This window comes from Mangifera indica, chromosome 11, assembly GCF_011075055.1.
Source record: "Mangifera indica cultivar Alphonso chromosome 11, CATAS_Mindica_2.1, whole genome shotgun sequence".
NCBI lineage: Eukaryota > Viridiplantae > Streptophyta > Magnoliopsida > Sapindales > Anacardiaceae > Mangifera > Mangifera indica.
In genome coordinates this window covers 400,759-420,664 of record NC_058147.1, presented here as the reverse complement: position 1 = coordinate 420,664, position 19,906 = coordinate 400,759, and the positions used below count along the sequence as shown (strand labels likewise).

The following is a 19,906-nucleotide window of genomic DNA, read 5'->3' as shown; positions in this document are numbered from 1 at the left end:
TTCAAATTCAACGTTATTAAGCATGCTCGAGATATTCACTCTTTTCTCAGGATCAAATTGAAATGCTACACAACTAAATTAAAAGCTCAATAACCAAGGGACAAAAGTGTGTGGTTAATCTGAACTTTGACGAGATTCCAGCAGAAATAAATATACATTGTAGTTGTCATTAATGCAAGGTAGATTTATAGAGCGTTATGTTCTTCAATTATGGGGTAATTCTGCAATTAAATATGGCAGTCTGCGTTGCCTCTGGCTTGCTAGTCAGACAAAGCGAAAGAACGTTTCCAATATTAATGAGAGAACTTGTATCTTATCCAGAGGGATGGAGAGATGGATTGCCATTGAATGCTCTGGCCTCTGGTCCTAGTCTCCAGAGTTTTGAATGCATACATACCTCCCTCTTTCTCTCTCTTTTTCTCTCCTTAAATGACATCGCCGTTCTCTTCACCGCTTCTTGTACCTTTCTCCCTTCTTCATCTTCTTGTTTCTTTGGATCTTTCTTTACACCAGTCCTACAACGACATGCATGGTATATTTTTATGTATATCCTTGCATGCGTCAGCTAAGGTGGTGCAAAATGGAGATAAGAAATAGTCACTATGATATTGGCCCGGTTCACTCAGATGGAACTTTCTCACTTTGTGTTCTATCCTAAGCAAAAATCTTCATAATTTCTTACTTTGATTGAGCCGTGCCAATATCTTAGTGCTTACTTCTGATTATTATACAAATCCCATCCCAAGGTGAGTAATTTCTAATTTTCTTACCAACTGGTATTGGGTTTAATGAGGTTGTCTGTAGTGATTTTTCACACTATATATCTTCTAATGTGCTCATACTGAAATAAGATATTTTGACAATGAGTTGCTCGGATTCTACCCCATAAGATGGTCGGGCTCCATCAAATAAAGTTATAGGCAGTGATTTTTCACAATTAAAGCTGAAGTGCGAATATTTTTATGTATCCATACGCATTGAGATCTAACGGCGAGTTGCTCGGATTCTATCCGAAAAGGATGGTCGGATTTTGCCGAAAGGGGTTATAGGCAGTCATTTTTCACAATATACGCTGAAGTGCAACTAGTTTTTCGCCAGCACGTATGAATATGAAAAACCGTTCACTAAAAATGATCGAAAGACAGAAGCATTGTGATACGTATATATGTACAGTACAAACAAGAAGTTCGAGTTTTTAAGAAAAATGAATCATTACTCGTAGGATTATCGTAAATTAATTAATAGCTATCACCCATTAATACGTAAGGGAAGGGTCTCCAAGCTTTGCTTATATATAAAATACCTAAAAGCCCTGTAAGCAAAAGCCTCTTGGTAATGTCAGTCCTAGGTGAGAAGTAAATTGAACGCAAATACAGTTTAAACAGACAAAAACAAGCATAAATGCAATGCAGATGTTTTTAAAATTAGACAAGTAATCGAATTGATTATTTTACTAGTTCATAGTTTGATCAATTCAATCGATTCAATTAGAAAATTGATCGATTCAACTTATTATTAAATTATAATGAATAGATTTTACTTAAAAATTTGTAAAAAATAAAATTAATCAAAAAACTCACACTTATAAAAATTAGATCATATCTTTTTTAAAGAGTAACAATTACTCATTTGATTTTAATGAAACAATTAAAATAAAAAAAAGTCTTAATCTCATAATATAAAAAAAAAACATAATTCTGTAAATTATTGTCTATAAAAGACATTTCAATAAATATAAAATATTTTTTATTTTTTATTTTATTTTTGAATTTATTTTTTCTTACAAATCTTTAAAAATTTATCCAATCTAATAAAAAAATAATCAAATTATTTAAAAACAATTAAAATTTAAAAAAAATCAAAAATCAAAACCTAGTCAAACTCAATTTTGACTGGGTTTAACCGAATCAATGACAAAACCGATTTTTGATATTAGTTAGATTGAACTTAGAGTCAGTTTTCAATTCAACTGGTTGAATTACTCAATCCGATTCGATTTTTAAATCATCGATAGAAATAGTTCTTTTCTTATGCAGGTACAACTGGTTAAGTTATTGAATAAAATAATTTGAATGTTCAATTCCTTACTTTTCAACGTTTTGAGCAACCATGCATCAAATTAAAATTTCAGAATATTGAATGAGGGAAAGCAAGGTTAGACCAATCCTTGAAAGTTGAAACATGTTATGCATGCGTGGCAGGCCATTTTGTCAAATTTTCTGAGACAGCAAGAGCCTATATTGCCTCAACAGAAGGCTTCCTACCCGTAGACGCCACCATTTTGGACGACGAAAAGCTTTGTTTCTTGAATTGAACATTCAACTCCCTTCTCTTAATTTCTATTTTCTCTACATTTTCTCATGTATAGCCCATCGTTTAGCTTGCCCTATGTTTGAATTGATTATTTAAAAAGAAGGGAAGTCGTATTTGTACAGCCTTTATGCTGAATGTGGCAATGCCAATATAAACTTCTTTTCATTTGTCAACAAAATAATCCTGGATACATAGGGCAATTAGGTAAAGACTTTTCATTTGATAGTGCGATCAAATACGGAATGGGAAAAGTTTACTATGTAAGGGTTGGCCTCAAAACCCTTTTACATTCATTGAAACCAATAAATTTGTTCCAACAATTCAAGTTTGAAAATCTTAACCATTACAATCATCATTCAATTGAATCCAAACCTTTTATGACCATCACTAATCAAAACACGAATTTAAACTCAATTCTATCAAAATTGTCTGATATGATAATTTAATTATTTTATATGTTTATGAACTTATAATTTAATCCCAATAATTAGTTTTCGTAATTCAAGTTTGGAAATCTTAAATGTTGTCTATCCAAACCCAAACCAACCATAACCATCACCACTCATCCAAACCCAAAACAACGACCACCCACCCAAACTACCGGTAGAACCATATGTAAAGAAGAAGATAAGTGAAAATATAAGAGGAAAAATAGGGTGTTGAAGGTAAATTTGATATATAAAAAAATTATTTTAAAATTTTATTATTTTGAAGTGATATAATAATTATGAAAAATGAAATAGTTAGGAGCATCATATTTACCTAAAATTCTTTAATAACTTTTTTCCCTATGCTTTATTAAACTAGGGTAATTATAATTATTGACTTGAATATAACTTTAATAACATTATTTTTCTAATCCAACAAATATAGTCCTTGGACCGAACAGAAGTTTGTTGAATCCTTCTCTAGACTTTCTTTTTTGTTACACATTCCTAACATTTTTCTTTTCTTCTCTTCCAATACAACTTTGTCAAGGTTGAAATGGGTGGTATTCATGTTCCTCTTTGCAACCTATTGGCCGACCACCTGCACGGACTAGTCATAATGATCAAACCCATGAAAGCCGGAAACTCATATTCCCATAGTACAGCTAGAGGCACGAACCCAAGCACGATAGGAATGGTTATAGAGACAAATGAATCGTATAATTCTTTGTTCTTTGGAATATAGCTCTGCTAGTCAACACAACACTGACAATAGCAGTCAAGCCGCCAGGCTCTGTGACACAAACTATAAGGTTGAGTGCTATACGGATGGTCTCAGCACTAGCCATGCCCTCATCATCCGTAGCTTTACATTCAACATTATTCTCATTTAATGTCACCACAATTGAATTGTCTTCAGCCCAAATTGAGTGACAAACAGAAAGCAAGAAGTAATCGAGCAACTTCATTGAAACCTATGCCACCCAGGCTCTTCGAGCTGCTTGAATGGCTGAACCCCGAACCCCGAGATGACAAACTTCCAGAACGAGTTCCACTTAAGTGGCTTCCAATCCACTGAAGTCTCCATCTGACATCTTTGGCCTGTGCTGAACGCATTGACACTACCCATTTTATTATCATGTTGATCTTTCATCTGTAGGCGATCCCATGTGTTTACAAGGTCAGATTGAGGATGAGAGGGATATGTTAGCATATCATCGACTGACCTCTCCATTCCTTGCTTCCGACGAATGCCCATTTCCAGTCTTTTTGATTAAGAGAAACTTTATTCTCCGCACTATTCTGGCCATGTTTCCCATCTCCATGCGAAACAGACATGCGGGTGCTCTTATCTTCCCGCATCTTATCACCAGTTCGAGAAGGCACATAACCATGACAAGATCCTTCAACAAACGAGTACCAACATCCTTGCTTTGCACCCTGCTTGTTGTTGGGGTCCAAAATGCGGAAAGAAAAGGGCTTTATCTACCGCCGTAATTCATGTCATAATTTGAAGTTGTTTTAATTCCATTATTTATGGTAAGATAGAGTCCTAAAACGAATCTAAAAATCACGCGGAAGCCAATGACAGTATCAAAGTTTGGGTAGACCATCCATGTGATAAAAGAGATAATCAATTGATTCAAAATCTTTATAAAGAGTCATAAAAAACTGATTTAATTATTGTTTATCACGATATTGGATATAGAGTTCAACATCACCATATGTATCCACTTAGACTTAGACAAACTTAACTGGTCCCATAGAGGAGACATGTTAGAATGAAAGTTATTAATTGACTCACCAATTTGTTGCTTCAAATTATAAATTTTGACTTGAACTTGATATGTGTGAGCAAAATCACTAAATGAAAATTATTGAACGAGAAAATCTTAAGATCATTGGCTCCTCGAATCAATCAAAGAGAATGTTGATGGATACTACTAAAGTATTGTTGTAATCTCATTGTTCAACTCGAGTCTAAAACTCTTCTTAGGATTTGTCATACTTCTTTTTACGTTTACACTTTTCACGTTGACATATCTTCACACCATATGACTTAAAAGTTTCACATGGATTAGGCACAATAATTGTAGCTAGAGTCGTCTAACATGATGAAAATAGGTTGAAATACATCAATTTACTCTTAAGATATGATGAAGAAGAAAAAAAAAAATTTATGAACTCAATATCTATTGAATAAGAAAAAATATTCAAACCACAGTTGGTGGCTTTGATACCATGAAAAATATAATAAAATTGTATTTCTTGTGTGTAAATTCACGTATAAAAAACTAGTATTTATATTAGTATACAACGAGGTATAAAAAGAAAAAAAATTAATTTTTTTGATTGTCCAATATTTATGATTAATTGATTTCTTAATCTATGAAATTGATTGATGATTGATTGCTTCATCTTAATTGATGATTATTTGTTTGATTGATAATTTTGATTCTTATTTGATTAATTATTGATGATTATTTGTTTGATTCTTACTTGATTTATGATATATTCAACACTAAGAATCAAATTTTACAATCACAACTAAGCGAGATTGCTCCTTCAAAGCTTGTGATGAATCTCACCATCCATTAAAGAGAACTCATTTGTGAAAGTTCATGGATTTTGTTGATGACATATCTTTACATCATATGATTTTTAAGAAAGTTCCACATGAATTGGACACAATAATTGTAGTTGATATCGTCTAAGATAATGAGAATAGGTTGAGATACATCAGTTTGTTCTTAAAATATGATAAAAAAGAAAAGAAAAAATTTATAAACTCAAAATTTATTGAATAAAAAGAAATATTCAAACTACAGTGGGTGGCTCTGATACCATGAAAAATATAATATAATTGTATTTCTTGTATAAAGAATTGTATTTTTTATGTGTAAAATTCATGTATGAAGGACTAGTATTTATATTAGTATACAATGAGGTATAAAAAGAAAAAAATTAAAAAAATTAATTTTTTGATTATCTAATCTTTATGATTGATTGAGTTTTTAATCTATGAAATTAATTGATGATTGATTGTTGACTTAATTGTTTGATCTTGATTGATGATTATTTGTTTGATTAATAATCTTGATTCTTGTTTGATTAATTATTGATGATTATTTATTTGATTCTTACTTAATTTATGATATATTCGATATCTTCAACACTAAGAATCAAATTTTACAATCACAGCAACTAGACGAGATTGCTCCTCCAAAGCTTGTGATGAGTCTCACCGTCCATTAAAGAGAACTCATCCATGAAAATCAACAAGAGTAACGAGAGTTCCGATTGTTGATGATTTACTTGGAGAGTAGTACCCCAAATAAAGCAAAAGAAGACAAAAACAAAAAGGAAGATAATAGTTTTTTGAATTTTATTTGCTGTCTTTTTATTAATTTTGCAGGAATTATAGGGCATAATGACCTGAATTTTACTTGCCTAAATGTCCTAATTGCTGATTATTATATTTCCTTATAAATCCTAATTCCATAATAATAATAAAACTTTAATAACTTTCCTAACTATGACTTGATCATTATTATTGAAATTTTTTTTTTTTTTCTGAAAGCTAGCATAGTCACTGGACGGAAAGGAGATTGACCAATCCTGGTCCATATGAAGTAGTTGCACATTTCTTAACGCCATCTCTCTAGTCGCAATATATAAGTTGGAAAGATACACCATAATATCCACAAATCTGAAACTTCTGCAAACCTTAATCTCTTATATTTTTCTTTTGTTCGTCCATGGGATCATGCCCGGACAGCCTCCAAGCCGTATTGGGTGCACCAGGAGCGAAGGGAGGGACGGCCACGGCATTAAGAAAAGATGGGTTGACTGAATTCATGCGGTCAATTATGTTACAAAACCAAGAACCCTTTTACGTATTAGATTTAGGAGTTGTCGTTTCGCTCTCTGACAAATGGACTCGGAGCCTTCCTACTGTCCATCCATTCTACGCCGTCAAGTGTAACCCCAACCCTGCCCTTCTGGGTGCCCTTGCGGCTCTCGGTTCAAACTTCGACTGCGCGAGCCGGGCAGAGGTTGAAGCCGTTTTAGCACTTGGTGTGAAACCAGACCGCATCATTTTCGCAAACCCGTGTAAACCAGAGTCTCATATCAAGTACGCAGCAAGTGTTGGCGTTAATTTAACAACGTTTGATTCGAGAGAAGAGATTGAGAAGATCCGGAAATGGCATCCGAAATGTGATCTACTGTTAAGGATTAAAGCTCCAGAGGACGCTGAAGCAAGGTGTCCACTAGGTCCCAAATACGGCGCACTTCCCAGTGAAATAGCCCCACTACTCCAAGCCGCTCAAGCTGCAAGACTCAATATCATAGGCGTTTCGTTTCATATAGGAAGCGGAGACGCACACTCTGGCGCGTATCGTGGAGCCATAGCAGCCGCTAAAACGGTTTTCGAAACAGCAACGAAGCTTGCCATGCCCAGAATGAATGTACTAAATATTGGCGGCGGTTTTACAGCTGGCCCGAAATTTGATGAAGCTGCTTCAGTAGTGAAATCCGCTCTTCAGACTTATTTCCCAAACGAACCGGGACTGACTGTCATATCGGAGCCTGGCCGATTTTTCGCGGAGTCAGCTTTCACGTTGGCCACAAACATAATAGGGAAGCGTGTACGGGATGAACTACGGGAGTATTGGATAAACGACGGGCTTTACGGGTCCTTTAATTGCATTCTATATGATCATGCAACTGTCACGTGCACGCCGCTTGCTTGCACGTCAAATCGTGCAAACCCGACGTGCAAGGGGTTGCCAACCTACAAATCCACGGTGTTTGGACCGACGTGCGATGCTCTGGATACGGTATTGACGGGTTACCAGTTACCTGAACTTGAGGTGAACGACTGGCTTGTGTTTCCGAACACGGGTGCGTATACGGCGGCGGGTGGTTCCAGTTTTAATGGGTTTAACACAGCTGCCATTTTGACTCATCTTGCTTACTCTAATCCAAGATGAGCTATTTCATGGTTAATGGCCTCTAACTAGATAAAATGTTATGTATTTTTTGCCTTTTTGTTGACCATTTATTATTGTCATGTTTATCAATGTACCAATGGATTTTGGGTTATAAAGACTTATCTTTTTATTTAATTGCCCAAATTTAGTTTGAATGTGTCAATCCACTCCACAGATGAGAATAGTTATATTAATAGCAATTTAGCCAACATTACAAACAATTTTTAGTGCACACACGCTAATTATTTTATCAAAGAAAGGAATAACAAAGTTGATTAAGCAATGTTATTTTAGTCAACCTTGCACACCCTTTACAATTGGAAATTTCAACAAGTAAAAAATTTATTTCAACCAGCATACTCAAAGGAGCCAATAGGCCCACTTCATATTAGCCTGCATTCAGTCCAACCCAGTTTCCTCAATGGGCAATGGCCGAACTAGCCTGTGTTTCATATCTGCTTTATCAGAATTTTAGAACCGTTGGATTAGAGACAGCTTGGTTGATTTTGCGATCAAGGCTGAACCCAAAAAAATATCGAAGCACTTGCAAGGACAATCACGTTTCTGCCTTTACGCTTCATCGCTATGGAAACTCTAAGCTCTTCCGCTTCAATTGTTTCCTCATCTTCTTCTCCCCTCTCTATCTTCTCCACCAAGACCACTAAAAACTCACCAACGAGGCTTCTCCGATTCCAATCTCCTTCCAAAAGTAAGATACTCTCGATCTCTTTTTTTTTTTTTCATCATTTATTTAGTTTTTCTTTCCTGATATGTACCTTTATATGGACACAGAGAACGGTAAAGACTCCGATCTCCAATCAAACTCCGATGAGACAAGCATCGTCCCTCTTTTCGGCAACCAAACACTCTCCAAGGTAAAGTTTCGGAAGATAAATTTATCGATCAGATTCTGAATTAATTCCGTTGTGGTGGCAAAATTGCAATTTCGCGTTTTGTTTTATGAAATCAGGAGGATGCGATGGGATTAGTACTGAGTGCCGCTTCAGTGAGAGGATGGACAACAGGTTCTGGTATGGAAGGTCCGTCGGTGCCAGCTGGAGCTGAGGACGGATCCAGTACGGAGAAGGTATCGACTTTCCCCTGGTCTCTTTTCACAAAATCTCCACGTAGACGCATGCGCGTTGCTTTCACTTGTAATGTTTGTGGTCAGAGAACCACTCGTGCTATCAATCCTCATGCTTATACTGATGGCACCGTCTTTGTGCAGGTAATTTACGAAATTGATGAAAATTTTTTTTATGAGCAAACACTTAAATTATTAGGGCTTGTGTCTTTTGTGAATTGATTTGATTTTGATTCATGGTTTTTGCAGTGCTGTGGTTGCAATGTGTTTCATAAGTTGGTGGATAATTTGAATCTGTTTCATGAGATGAAGTGTTATGTGAATCCAAGTTTCAATTACAGAGATCCCAAATGGGATATAGGCGGCTTCAAATTCTTTGATATGGATGATGAAGATAATAACAATGTGTTTCCTGTCTAAAGAGATGAAATAATGTCATGTATACCGTACATTTCTTCTGTTAAATCGTGAAGATGATGTTGTACATAATTGCTAATTCTATATGGGTTAGTGTAATTAAATAAGTTATTGTATTCAGTAAAAGTTGGTAAATTTATGTATTAGATCATAGAATATATTGGAAAAACATGGAACTTTATATTGATAGGGCAGTTCTATAGCAGTATATTGCATACTTTGCAGATTGGAAATGCTCCTGAAATGTGGTTCAAATTTGGTATTTCTTTACATTGGCTACTCTTTACTCAAGATTAGGGTTTTTGTTTGGGATAGATATTGGAATGGTTTTAAGAAGGGCAAAATCCGGTAGTGTTTTCTAAATACTTGGTGATAGTATTTATGAAAGACTATGACTTTTGGTGTGAGTGCTTTTCTTCTGTGGCTTTATTAATAGCATAATATGCTTTCTAATGGCTGTTGATGTACTCAGCTAGAAAGCATGATATGTTGGTTGGTTTTAATCTGAATTGTCCTACAATACTTAGTTGCAATAGTTTTATTAATTTAAATCAAAATCTTGTAGGTCTTTAGGTTGGTGGATGAAACAGAGCTGTTTTTAATCCATATAACCTGCAAACATTTTCATCTGCGAAAATTCTGAAACAAAAATGTTAATCCCATGAACCATTCCCTTAAATTCTATTACAATGAAATCTTTGTGTGTAAAAGACAAGTAGAATCTTTATGGCTATTTCTCAAATTTTCTAAATTAATTATTTTTATATATGTATTTACTTATGTTTGATCTTTCTGCTAGCGAGGAAGCTAGAATACATTGGATAAACTGTCTGCATTCTCCTTAGGTTGAATACTAATGGTTACAAACAAACAAACATGTCATCAACTTTTCAGAGAGTGGTCTAGCATTGTTTTGCATGAATGACTGTAGGAGATGTGTAGTGATGGGCCGATGGGCATGGTGCTTGGAATCCTAATTCATGTGTGCTGATAGGCAATTTATAGTTTTTGGCATTGTTTTGTGATTGATGCTGATATTTTAAGAGGTGTTTAAATGAATGATAGAATAGAGCATGGAAAGGACATAACTGGTATCAACCCAGATCAAATATAAAGTTTGTTAGTCACAAATTCTAGCCTTGAAATCTTGATAGTAATTAGATTAGACTACAAGAGATGTTAATCTTCACATTACATTAATCTAGGCTCTCCAAACCTGTGCAATCTGAAAGTGCCATCATGTTGGGTCATCGGTCTTCCTTTTCCATTCGAGAGTGGAGTTGTGTGATCAAATCTAGGGATAAATCTGACCTGTGGAGTTGTGTGAGCAAATTTGGGGGTAAATCTGATCTCAGATGCTTTAGCTCAAATCGTTGATTGGCTTAGTTCAAAACCTCCTCATTGGCATCGTCTCATTGGAGTTGTCATGCCAATGATTCGTTTTCTTCTTCTTCTACAGCTATTTTTCTTCTATAATGCTTTTTTTATATTCAAACCATTCTTATTATCTCTAATGGTTTTTCTCTTTTGACGATTTTTTCTGTTTTAATAATTTTTGTTGGTTGATACTATTTATCAATTGAGTGAATCAAACTTAATTTTGAATTAATTATTTTAGATTTAAATTAAGTTTAAATTGGCATTGTTTAGGTTTGAGTTAGCTCAAATTCATGTCTAACTGAATTCCTTGATGGTTGATGGAAAAGGTTCTATATCCACTTCATTCACCTACAAAATATTGACCGTAAACATGAGATCTGATAACCACCACTAACAAAAATTCCAGCAGAGCCACCTCTGTTGTCCCATTTGTGTTTTTGGGGGCGTCTTGGTAAAATATCTACTGCGTCAAACACCATTCGTACCACATGTTTTGTTGATTCTACGATGCCAAGATAAGAATGGTTTTACATCGATTGGATGGAAGTCTCATCTTATTCGGGCTGTCGATATTTAACAAGACTGGCCTTATCTCATTTTTTATTACCTCAATAACTGGAAAATATCTTTGCCCAAACTTAAGGCTGAATGGGTGGGGATTGGATGGACCATTGTTTGGAGTGAATACTGGATAATGGCATTAGAGGAGTAAATGAGTTGAACTATTCTCTCAAACAAAATTTCTTAATTAAGTTTGATTTATTTGAGTCTGAATTACTTCAATTTGAATTTACTTCTAATTTTTAGGATTTGATTTGCCCTGCCAGTGGTCATGTGATCCAATAAAATTTTTGGCCTGGACTGAAGATATAATCCATCTTTTCAAGAAGAGATTTAGTTTGGAAGCTTAATTGGAGTAAATTCCATGCAAAACTTATCTTCTTCCTCTCCAATTCACTGCTTCTAATGTTTCCTTTTCTCCACATTACATCTCCTCGTTCATGCCACGTCAACGACAGTATCCAAGCCAGCCAATCAGAGTCATTCTCACTGGATTACCCATGTCTCCTCCCACCCACTTCATCATCCATTTATCTACAGATATTCATCTTCGAATATGAACCACACAAAAGGAACTTGGCAATCGAGTCACCCTGATAAAAACCAACCTCACCCTCTTCCTCTTCTGATTCCCTCAGCCCACAAAGAAGATAATAATATTTACTATCAACAATGGCCACTGTCACCTCCGCAGCTGTTGTTATCCCATCTTTCACTGGCCTTAAAGCAAGTGCATCGACAGCCAAAGCGATGAGTTCCAGTGTCAAGGTTTCAGCTTCAGCCTCAACTGTTCCTAGAATGAGTAGTGTTGTGAAGGCCTCACTCAAGGACTTCGGTGTTGCCGTTGCGGCCACAGCTGCTAGCGCAATGCTTGCTGCCAGCAATGCCATGGCCGTTGAGATTTTGCTCGGTGGCGATGATGGGTCATTGGCTTTTGTCCCAGACTCCTTCTCTATTAGCTCTGGAGAAAAGATTGTGTTCAAGAACAACGCTGGGTTCCCGCACAACGTGGTGTTCAATGAGGATGAGATTCCAAGTGGTGTTGATGCTTCGAAAATCTCCATGTCTGACGAGGACCTGCTGAATGCCCCGGGAGAGACTTATGCTGTTACTTTGACTGAGAAAGGAGAATATTCTTTCTACTGTTCCCCTCACCAGGGAGCTGGCATGGTGGGAAAGGTGACTGTGAACTAAGTGTCCATCAATGAAGACTTTGTTTCTTTGTTTTCCTTCTTTTTTTCCCAGATTGATGGTAAATTGAGTGAGTCTACGAGTATCATACTATCATTGTTGGGGGACGAGAGACTTGTATGTGATGTTCAAAACCAATATATGCTTTTGTAATTTTCATCTACTTTGCAACGTAGATTGAGTATGTCTTTTAGTTTCTTTTTTTAGCATCTGGATATTTACTCCATACAAAGTTCTTCTAGTTTTCTCTCAGCCTAATTAAATCATGGATTCCAGCGAGTTAAAGTCCAACGAAGGAAGGTCAAGCTCATACGAGCTAATGCATAATGTAAGCAAAGAACTGCTGGTGAGATTAACAATGCAAATAAGATAAATGATAATACTGAAAAGAGGATCAATATTGATGAATAAATAAATAACTTTACCGATGAGATAAATAATGATATTAAAAAAATAAATAAATTAAATTCAAATTGAATTATAATTTTAATTTGAATTCAACTCATTTAAATTAAATGTAGATTCAAATTAAAACTGATTTGATTTAAGTCTATTTTTAAATTAAATTTATTGAAATAAGTGAAATGAATTTGATCAAAAAAAATTATAAAATAATATTGAATATATAATAAGTGGATTAGATATTAATGATTTCTCAAACTAATATACTATGATTGAATGATTTGATTGTCCATTATATTTTTAATTTAAAATTACTCATTCTATTATCACTGTTAGTAACAAGTTATTTCTACATAGAATATTATTGTAGTCATAAACACCAATTTGAGTACATGGGCGTGGCATTAACGTTCATTACAAGCAGGCAAGCAAGCATCACCTCTCAGAGTTCAAGTGACAAGTTCTATCATTTCCTACACTTTCATTGCTAACTTTTATTGCCTCTTCTACAAATTGAATTTCAAGTTCGCTCTCTCTTTCATGCCCTTTCCTCCACAACTTAAACCGGAGGTGGGATGAATGTACAATGACATTATGAATCACATATTTACTAGGCAGGTTAAATACATCATAAATTAGATTGTAAAAGAGAACTATACGTTATGAAAATCAGAGGCGATTTTATGTAGTTAGTGAATTAGGAAGATTTGTTTGTGATCCAACAACCTTACCACCAACATCTGGGAATGTTTCGAATCCCGGCAAAGGTTTTTCTTTGCCATTGCGCTCTACCTCCACTGGATATTTGAGAAGGTGACCCTGCAATGGCGTAAAAGCCTCTTCCGTGAAACTCCTCCAGTTATCTTCGGCAATTTTGTTCACAAATTTCACACAATCCAAACTTTCTGGTTCCTTGAAGCGACCATCGACCATCCCCAAGTGTTCTGCCCACAGTGACATTCTGTATCCATATACCTGCAGTGTGGATGCCATCAATTACTCTGGGACTCACGGTAGTCTGCTCCAGGTAGGGAAGTTTGTAAGCATGCCAAATTGCCCATATGTTAAATAATCAGCTGATCAACAGCATTTGATTGGTTCGGGCCATGATATACAGCAAGCAAAAACCTCTAAACCAGCAATGCGACTAATCATGTAAACTTGTCAAATCATGAGAAAGTACAAACCTGACCGTGCGGATGTTCCTTCTTCTTACCCCATGTGTGATGGGGTTGATACGCCCCCATGGCTATCTCGGTGTCTCTGGAACCTGCCATAGATCGCTGATTAATATTGGCAGATCCCAAAATTACATACTCATCATCAACAATCATTCCCTTGGCATGCACATAAATCATGAAGCGTTGAAATTTCTGCGAAGCTGGAACCTGAAAATAGATTATGAAGTCCTTATTTCTCAAATTTATCATAATGTAGTAGGATTATTATGTTCCAAGTCATACATACACCAGACGTTGAAGATGCAAAGAAGGAATAATAAATTGTTTCAACATTTTTAGTAAAAATAATTAAAATAAATTGTGCAGTATAATTACCGACTCTCCACAGGTGGCTGTATGCTTACTATCAGACAATTCTTTGGGAATTTCTTCTCGTTTGCCAAGACAGTAGAAGTTCAGGTAGTCTTGTGGATGTGCATCCACCATATCCATGGCCTTCAACTCTTTTGCTATGATTTCATACATCATTTGCCTTGTCTGGTTCTGCATAAGCAAAAATGCAAAGTCACACCAAAAAATATGGTTGTACACCAATGATATGTATAAAAATACACCGTCTACAAAACATAAGTTCTGTTGACCACCAAAACCAATTTTGTTACCAGCTTTTGGGCAAAGCATGTCACTGGTGTGAAAAGGCAGAAGTATATAGTAAACTGTTTCCATTAGGACTTAAATCACCACCTTTGATATGATGGTTTATTATTAGTTATCTCAAGACAATTCAATATGTTCACAATACCATTTTAGTATCTCCTTTCTTTACTTTGAGTGCTTTAACTTGCCTACTTGACTTCTTGGATTGAGTTGATTATCCGCCAATTTACCTGCCAAAAGAGAATTTCTTGGACAGCGGCAGAAGAAGGGACACCCTCGGGCCACATCGGTATGACAATATAAACTGCAAATCTCTCCTTTGCTCTGATTTTACTAGCAATTTTCAATGCCAATTCCATTGGGATTAGATTATCAGCACCTAATAATTCCAACAGAGTGATAACTTTAAGAAGAAATTTTTCATAAGAGAAAAAAAAAATTGCCAAACAAACTATAACTGAGCATGATCCCTGCTCAGAAACAAACATAAAAGTGTATAATATTATAAAAAGGACAGGCAAGTGCTGAATATTTTAGGATAGAAATGTATTCCACAGAAAAGTCAAAGACGGAACCTGCATCTTTGCAAGAAGGCCACCCATACGATGATCCAAGGAAATATTGGTTTTCGATATATATGAAGTTTTGTGCAGATCTAATTGCCTCAATATATGCTTTTTGAATGCTCTGGTCTATCACCAAATTTTTGGCACAAACAAGGTTCTGCAATAAAAGAGAGTTATCAATAAATTAGAAACTTTATATGGCACATTATATGAGAAATACAACAAGCTTACACCAGAGTAAAAGACTGCATGTATGAGTCAGTTTATGTTTCATTATTTATATCACAAGGTAAAAAAAACCGCAAGGATAAGAAACCTGAGCTTCAGCTTGAAAAACATCTTTTGGAAATCCTTTCACAGATCCAGAATCTATAGATCGAAAAACCTGTAATTTAGAAAGATCAATAAAGATTTAAATATTATCAAAAGGATCATGAAAATTACCAAAACTTTGCATCAGGAACTTCCAATTGATTAACCTGAACATGCCAATTTTCAGGATCTTCCTCCTTGGAAACCCTTAGTGTAGGATGATCCATAGGCATTGCTGTAGAAGGACTAAGTATCCATGAGATGCGCTCTAACTTTATTAGAGCATCATCATGCCAACGAGTTACCCTTTTGAACCGTCGTCCAAATTCTGACCATTTTGCAGCTTTTCTCCAACGCTGCTCAAAGTTCATGAGTACATCATATGCAGCAGGACCTTCAATTTTGCAATGTAAATCATGCCATGGTTCTCTTGGACCCTTGGTTCCAACCTACGCTTATAAAGGAAAAAAGAGTAAGAATACAATTCATCTGGTGAGGTCCAGCATAAGAATAGAATCATTAAAATCTAGTTGAAATCTCTCAGGGTTGAGGCTATTTAAGCATCAGAGCTACAGTCCTCTACAGAACTGCAAGATCTGCAGAAAGTATTCTATAGTTCTTAGTGACACTATTAGTATTTAAACTATAATAAGTCACTCCTAACTACCACTGAGAAATACCAAGAGCGTTTAAAAGGGGCCATAGGAACTAGGAGTCATACTGCCCAGAAAGTATAGGATCTGTGAATTTTGCCTTTTATCAATCTGACCTGCATTCCTGTTTTACAAATTTTCAGGAAGAAGGGATAATGTACATGAACCATATAAAAATGACAGTAGAAGCTATAGAACCATCCAAAAGTTCAGTTCAGCAGTTCAAAAATTATATCCAGGTAAATTCAGTGAACTAGTACACTTTGAAACAAAACAAAAAATTCCAAGGAATAAAAATGTGCTCACAGGAAACGTCGGATTGTGATAATCATCTTGAAATACAGTATCAAGATCCTGAAAGAGTCTATGTTCAGGTGTATCATAGCGTCCATCACAAAGGTCAAGTCCACCTAAAAATGCAGTTATCTTCCGATTATTTCCATGTGCTCGAGTATCCACAATCACACATTTTTGATGATGAGTGAAGAGGGTTCCAACAAGCTGAAGTAAAATGCGACACAAAAATTGTAAGTGATAAAGAAAAGTCATCCTGTCATAGATTTTCAATTACTAGAGAAAAATCATTCTGTCATAGATTTCCAAGTACTAGACAAGCAAATTTCTGTAAATTCACTAGACAATACTGCATAATAGGTTCTATAGATACTTAATGGGTTGTGCATGCTTGTGTATTCAAGATTACAAAAGATCCCTGACCAATGAGCACAGACTTCCCATTTACTATGCGGGATGGGGACTTGAGGAGGAACTGGAACAATAATATGATAACCACGGGCCAGAAAAGATATAAAATGACCAATGACAGAATGATGAATAAAAAGTAAAAAATTACAGGTTGAAGAGTTCTAGGAATTCATAAGCTGGTTGCAAAAAAAAGGGACTAACATCCAGCACAAAACAATCCTTGCTTGGCTTATTCAGATTATGTTTCAAAACATATGAAATGGTGCAAATAATATTCTGGTGGAGAACAAGTTAAAACATGATAATATAGTTCAAATAGCTTGCATAATGGTTACTATACCAGGGAAAACTACTCTAATTAAATGCCATAAAAAGGTTTCTACAATCAGAAACAAAAATGATCAAAAACGGTGCAAATTTAACTAGAATAAAATGGTAAAAAGCATGCCTGTTGCTTGAAAATGCTAAGCTTACTGCTGGCATAACGAGGTGACAGCACACAATGAACAGAAGAGTGCTTGAAAAACTTCCGAGTTTCTTCATCATGAGTCTGCATCACCCCACTCTGCACATAACCCACTATATGTAATAAGATTCACATAATCCAACCTCAAACAAGCACATTTCTCTTGTATTTTCTTTACTCAATTTCCTGTTTTAGCAAGAACCAGGATTGAAAATGACATGTCAATTATACACAGTAAAAATAATAAGTAAAAACAAACACGCATACCGTTTTGATGAAGAATTTATTATGCGAAGTCTTATCATCCCAAACCAACAACAAAACTCTGACTCCTTCTTCAGATTTATACTTGAGCAAATCTCCCAAACTCAAATCCCCACCATTAGGTAATGGCCTCGTGGGTTCTCTAACCAGCTTCACTTTATCAAAAATTGACCAACCCACTATGTAAACCATATGGTGCGCCTCTAAAATCGCGTGACATATATCTTCCCAGCAACCCTCTTGCTTATACACATTCCCATTATCCAATTCAATCTCCGGTAGCATCGATTTAGGCTTGTGCGCGTCCTGGTATAGCGTAATGGCCCCGCCTTGTCGCACCGGGAAATAACAGTTCTTCACTTCGAAACGGTCTGGATTTGCCGCGATTCCGTAACGGTATAATGGGTTATCTTCACATGGCGTAAATCTCATTTCCATACGAACTGCTGAGTCAGGCTTTGGTGGTTTTCCATTTAAACTTAATATTGGAAACCAATCACTTATCGTTTCTCCAGATTTGATTTTCAGAGCTGGAACGGTTGCAATGCCAATCAAGTCAGCGCCAAACACGTCGTTGTCTTTCACGTAGAACTCGATGTGAGACACTGGGTGAGCCAAGGGGATTTTAAAGTGCTCGTTCCAGACAGGGCTCTGGGAATTTGAAATCACGCGAGTGCGCGCCACCGTAGCGCCGCCCAAGCAAACGGTGACGTACGGATCACTGGTGATTATTGTACGGTGAGACTTGTGTTTTTTAACGCCACAGAACGGTTTTGGAAAACGCTGAAATACAGTGAAGCATTGGTTAAGTCGGGCTGAGAACAAATCCATATTTGGCAACTGCCGAGCTTCAATTATTTTTAAATCCAGATCACCATGAAGATAAACAACTGTATCCGAAGAATTATCCGCCATTCACTTTAAAATTTATTATAAACTGAACGGTAATTAAAAAAAATAAAGAAAAAAAACTGATTAGGAGTGGAATGTGAACAGAAACGTTGGCCGTTACCGGAGAAACCGTAGAGAAAGTTTCCCTAAAAGAAAGAACCGTTGAATATTACGGCGACTTATGTGGTTTCTCCGATGAACCAACGCCGGAAAACCGATGGCGGAAAGGTGCAAGAACGAGAACAAGAGGAGTGCTCGTGGGAAAAGAAAAATGGGCTCGGGTATTGCGATGTATAGACAAAGTTTCAGTGCACGTGGCAGGTTACCAGGTGTACCATGATTTTGATTTACTTATGAATCTGAGAGTCGGGGAAGGATTTACAATTTCCCATGGAAGGTTTGGCCTGTAAACCTTTTACACGTGCTTAATGCATAAATCATAATTTTGCACCCCAAAACTAATTTTATTTAAAGGGTAAAATGATTAGTCTACATGTATAAGAGTCGATGATTATTTAAGTTTCATAGAAACCTTGGTTAGACCCGACGGAAGATATTGGTCACCAGAGTAATAGACTCTATATCTATGTTATTGTAGATAATTTTGTTAGTGAAATTAAGTTTTTGGTAGATAAGTATGATTTATGTATTTAATGGGTGTAAAAGTGTTGTAGTCCAAACACTGGGTGGGAAATGTTACTAGGTGGACTTTGCTTGTAAAGGCAAAATACATAAATAAAGGGCAGGTTTGAAAAGGGAATAAGCTTGGTTCGATTTCATCAACTACTTACGAACGAAGATGACGAAAGTATGCAAGAAAGCTGAGCTCTAATGGAGGCAAAATGCAGAATGTTAATTTGATTGAAAGCTGTCAGTCAATGGCTTGAATGTGACGTGAAGACGTGATGGGTAGCTTTGCTTACACGAGTGGTTGGCTTTATTATTGAAAGCAAATGAAGATTAATGGTGAATGGGTCATTATCCTTTCACATTAAATACAAGACCTACAAGTTTCATCCACAAACTGAGCAAGCAAGATCGAAGGATTGCGTACCTGTGTGATGTGATTTATGGGGCATACATACATACGAGCTGGCATGATTTGAATGAAGTCTATCTACTATTGTTTAACTCGAATTTACAGAGATAATATTATCATGTTCTATTTTTGTTTAATTAATATTTTGTTTTGTTGTTAAAAAATAATTGGAAGGCATGAATGAATGATAGATAGATTGATATTAAAGAAAAAAAATTAATATGTTTGACATTGAATATGTGATCTACTAACTTCACAATTGACCATAAATAACACATTTCGATTATTCAATAATGCATGTTTTTCTTCTTAATTAGGTATTAATATATCATGTAATTAATTAATTTTGTGTAGACAGAGAAAGGATCTCTGATTCCACGTGTTTGTTTCTTATAAAAAAGA

The 19,906-nt window shown here is 35.8% G+C and overlaps 4 protein-coding genes across 4 annotated transcripts; 3 read left to right on the top strand and 1 right to left on the bottom strand.

Annotated features, from left to right (window-relative positions):
* Positions 1 to 6,428: 6,428 nt before the first annotated feature.
* LOC123229373 (ornithine decarboxylase-like) lies at positions 6,429 to 7,870 on the top strand. Its single transcript, XM_044655147.1, has one exon. The coding sequence runs from the start codon at positions 6,500 to 6,502 to the stop codon at positions 7,733 to 7,735; it is 1,236 nt and encodes a 411-aa protein (XP_044511082.1). The 5' UTR covers positions 6,429 to 6,499; the 3' UTR covers positions 7,736 to 7,870.
* A 362-nt stretch (positions 7,871 to 8,232) lies between these two features.
* On the top strand, positions 8,233 to 9,506 carry LOC123229374. Its single transcript, XM_044655148.1, has 4 exons — positions 8,233 to 8,444; positions 8,528 to 8,610; positions 8,706 to 8,963; positions 9,069 to 9,506. Exons 1-4 carry the CDS (start codon positions 8,321 to 8,323, stop codon positions 9,237 to 9,239), a joined length of 636 nt encoding a protein of 211 aa, XP_044511083.1. The 5' UTR covers positions 8,233 to 8,320; the 3' UTR covers positions 9,240 to 9,506.
* A 2,233-nt stretch (positions 9,507 to 11,739) lies between these two features.
* Positions 11,740 to 12,531, top strand: LOC123229375 (plastocyanin). The gene has a single exon (XM_044655149.1). It carries the CDS (start codon positions 11,850 to 11,852, stop codon positions 12,369 to 12,371), a length of 522 nt encoding a protein of 173 aa, XP_044511084.1. The 5' UTR covers positions 11,740 to 11,849; the 3' UTR covers positions 12,372 to 12,531.
* A 687-nt stretch (positions 12,532 to 13,218) lies between these two features.
* Positions 13,219 to 18,811, bottom strand: LOC123228963 (phospholipase D delta-like). The gene is made up of 10 exons (XM_044654493.1): positions 17,578 to 18,811; positions 17,293 to 17,409; positions 16,446 to 16,640; positions 15,654 to 15,935; positions 15,491 to 15,559; positions 15,184 to 15,331; positions 14,839 to 14,987; positions 14,327 to 14,494; positions 13,958 to 14,158; positions 13,219 to 13,745 (listed from the first exon to the last, which is right to left on the bottom strand). Exons 1-10 carry the CDS (start codon positions 18,487 to 18,489, stop codon positions 13,452 to 13,454), a joined length of 2,535 nt encoding a protein of 844 aa, XP_044510428.1. The 5' UTR covers positions 18,490 to 18,811; the 3' UTR covers positions 13,219 to 13,451.
* Between the last annotated feature and the right edge of the window lie 1,095 nt (positions 18,812 to 19,906).

Excerpts from the sequence above, each read along its gene's own strand:
- LOC123229374 (XM_044655148.1), top strand. The coding sequence starts at position 8,321 with ATGGAAACTCTAAGCTCTTCCGCTTCAATTGTTTCCTCATCTTCTTCT. Across the intron at positions 8,611-8,705 it reads GCAACCAAACACTCTCCAAG|GAGGATGCGATGGGATTAGT; the intron begins GTAAAGTTTCGG and ends TTATGAAATCAG. Across the intron at positions 8,964-9,068 it reads ATGGCACCGTCTTTGTGCAG|TGCTGTGGTTGCAATGTGTT; the intron begins GTAATTTACGAA and ends TGGTTTTTGCAG.
- LOC123228963 (XM_044654493.1), bottom strand. The coding sequence starts at position 18,489 with ATGGCGGATAATTCTTCGGATACAGTTGTTTATCTTCATGGTGATCTG. Across the intron at positions 17,410-17,577 it reads ATAAATTCTTCATCAAAACG|AGTGGGGTGATGCAGACTCA; the intron begins GTATGCGTGTTT and ends GGTTATGTGCAG. Across the intron at positions 15,332-15,490 it reads TTTTTCAAGCTGAAGCTCAG|AACCTTGTTTGTGCCAAAAA; the intron begins GTTTCTTATCCT and ends CTTTTATTGCAG.
- LOC123229373 (XM_044655147.1), top strand. The coding sequence starts at position 6,500 with ATGGGATCATGCCCGGACAGCCTCCAAGCCGTATTGGGTGCACCAGGA.
- LOC123229375 (XM_044655149.1), top strand. The coding sequence starts at position 11,850 with ATGGCCACTGTCACCTCCGCAGCTGTTGTTATCCCATCTTTCACTGGC.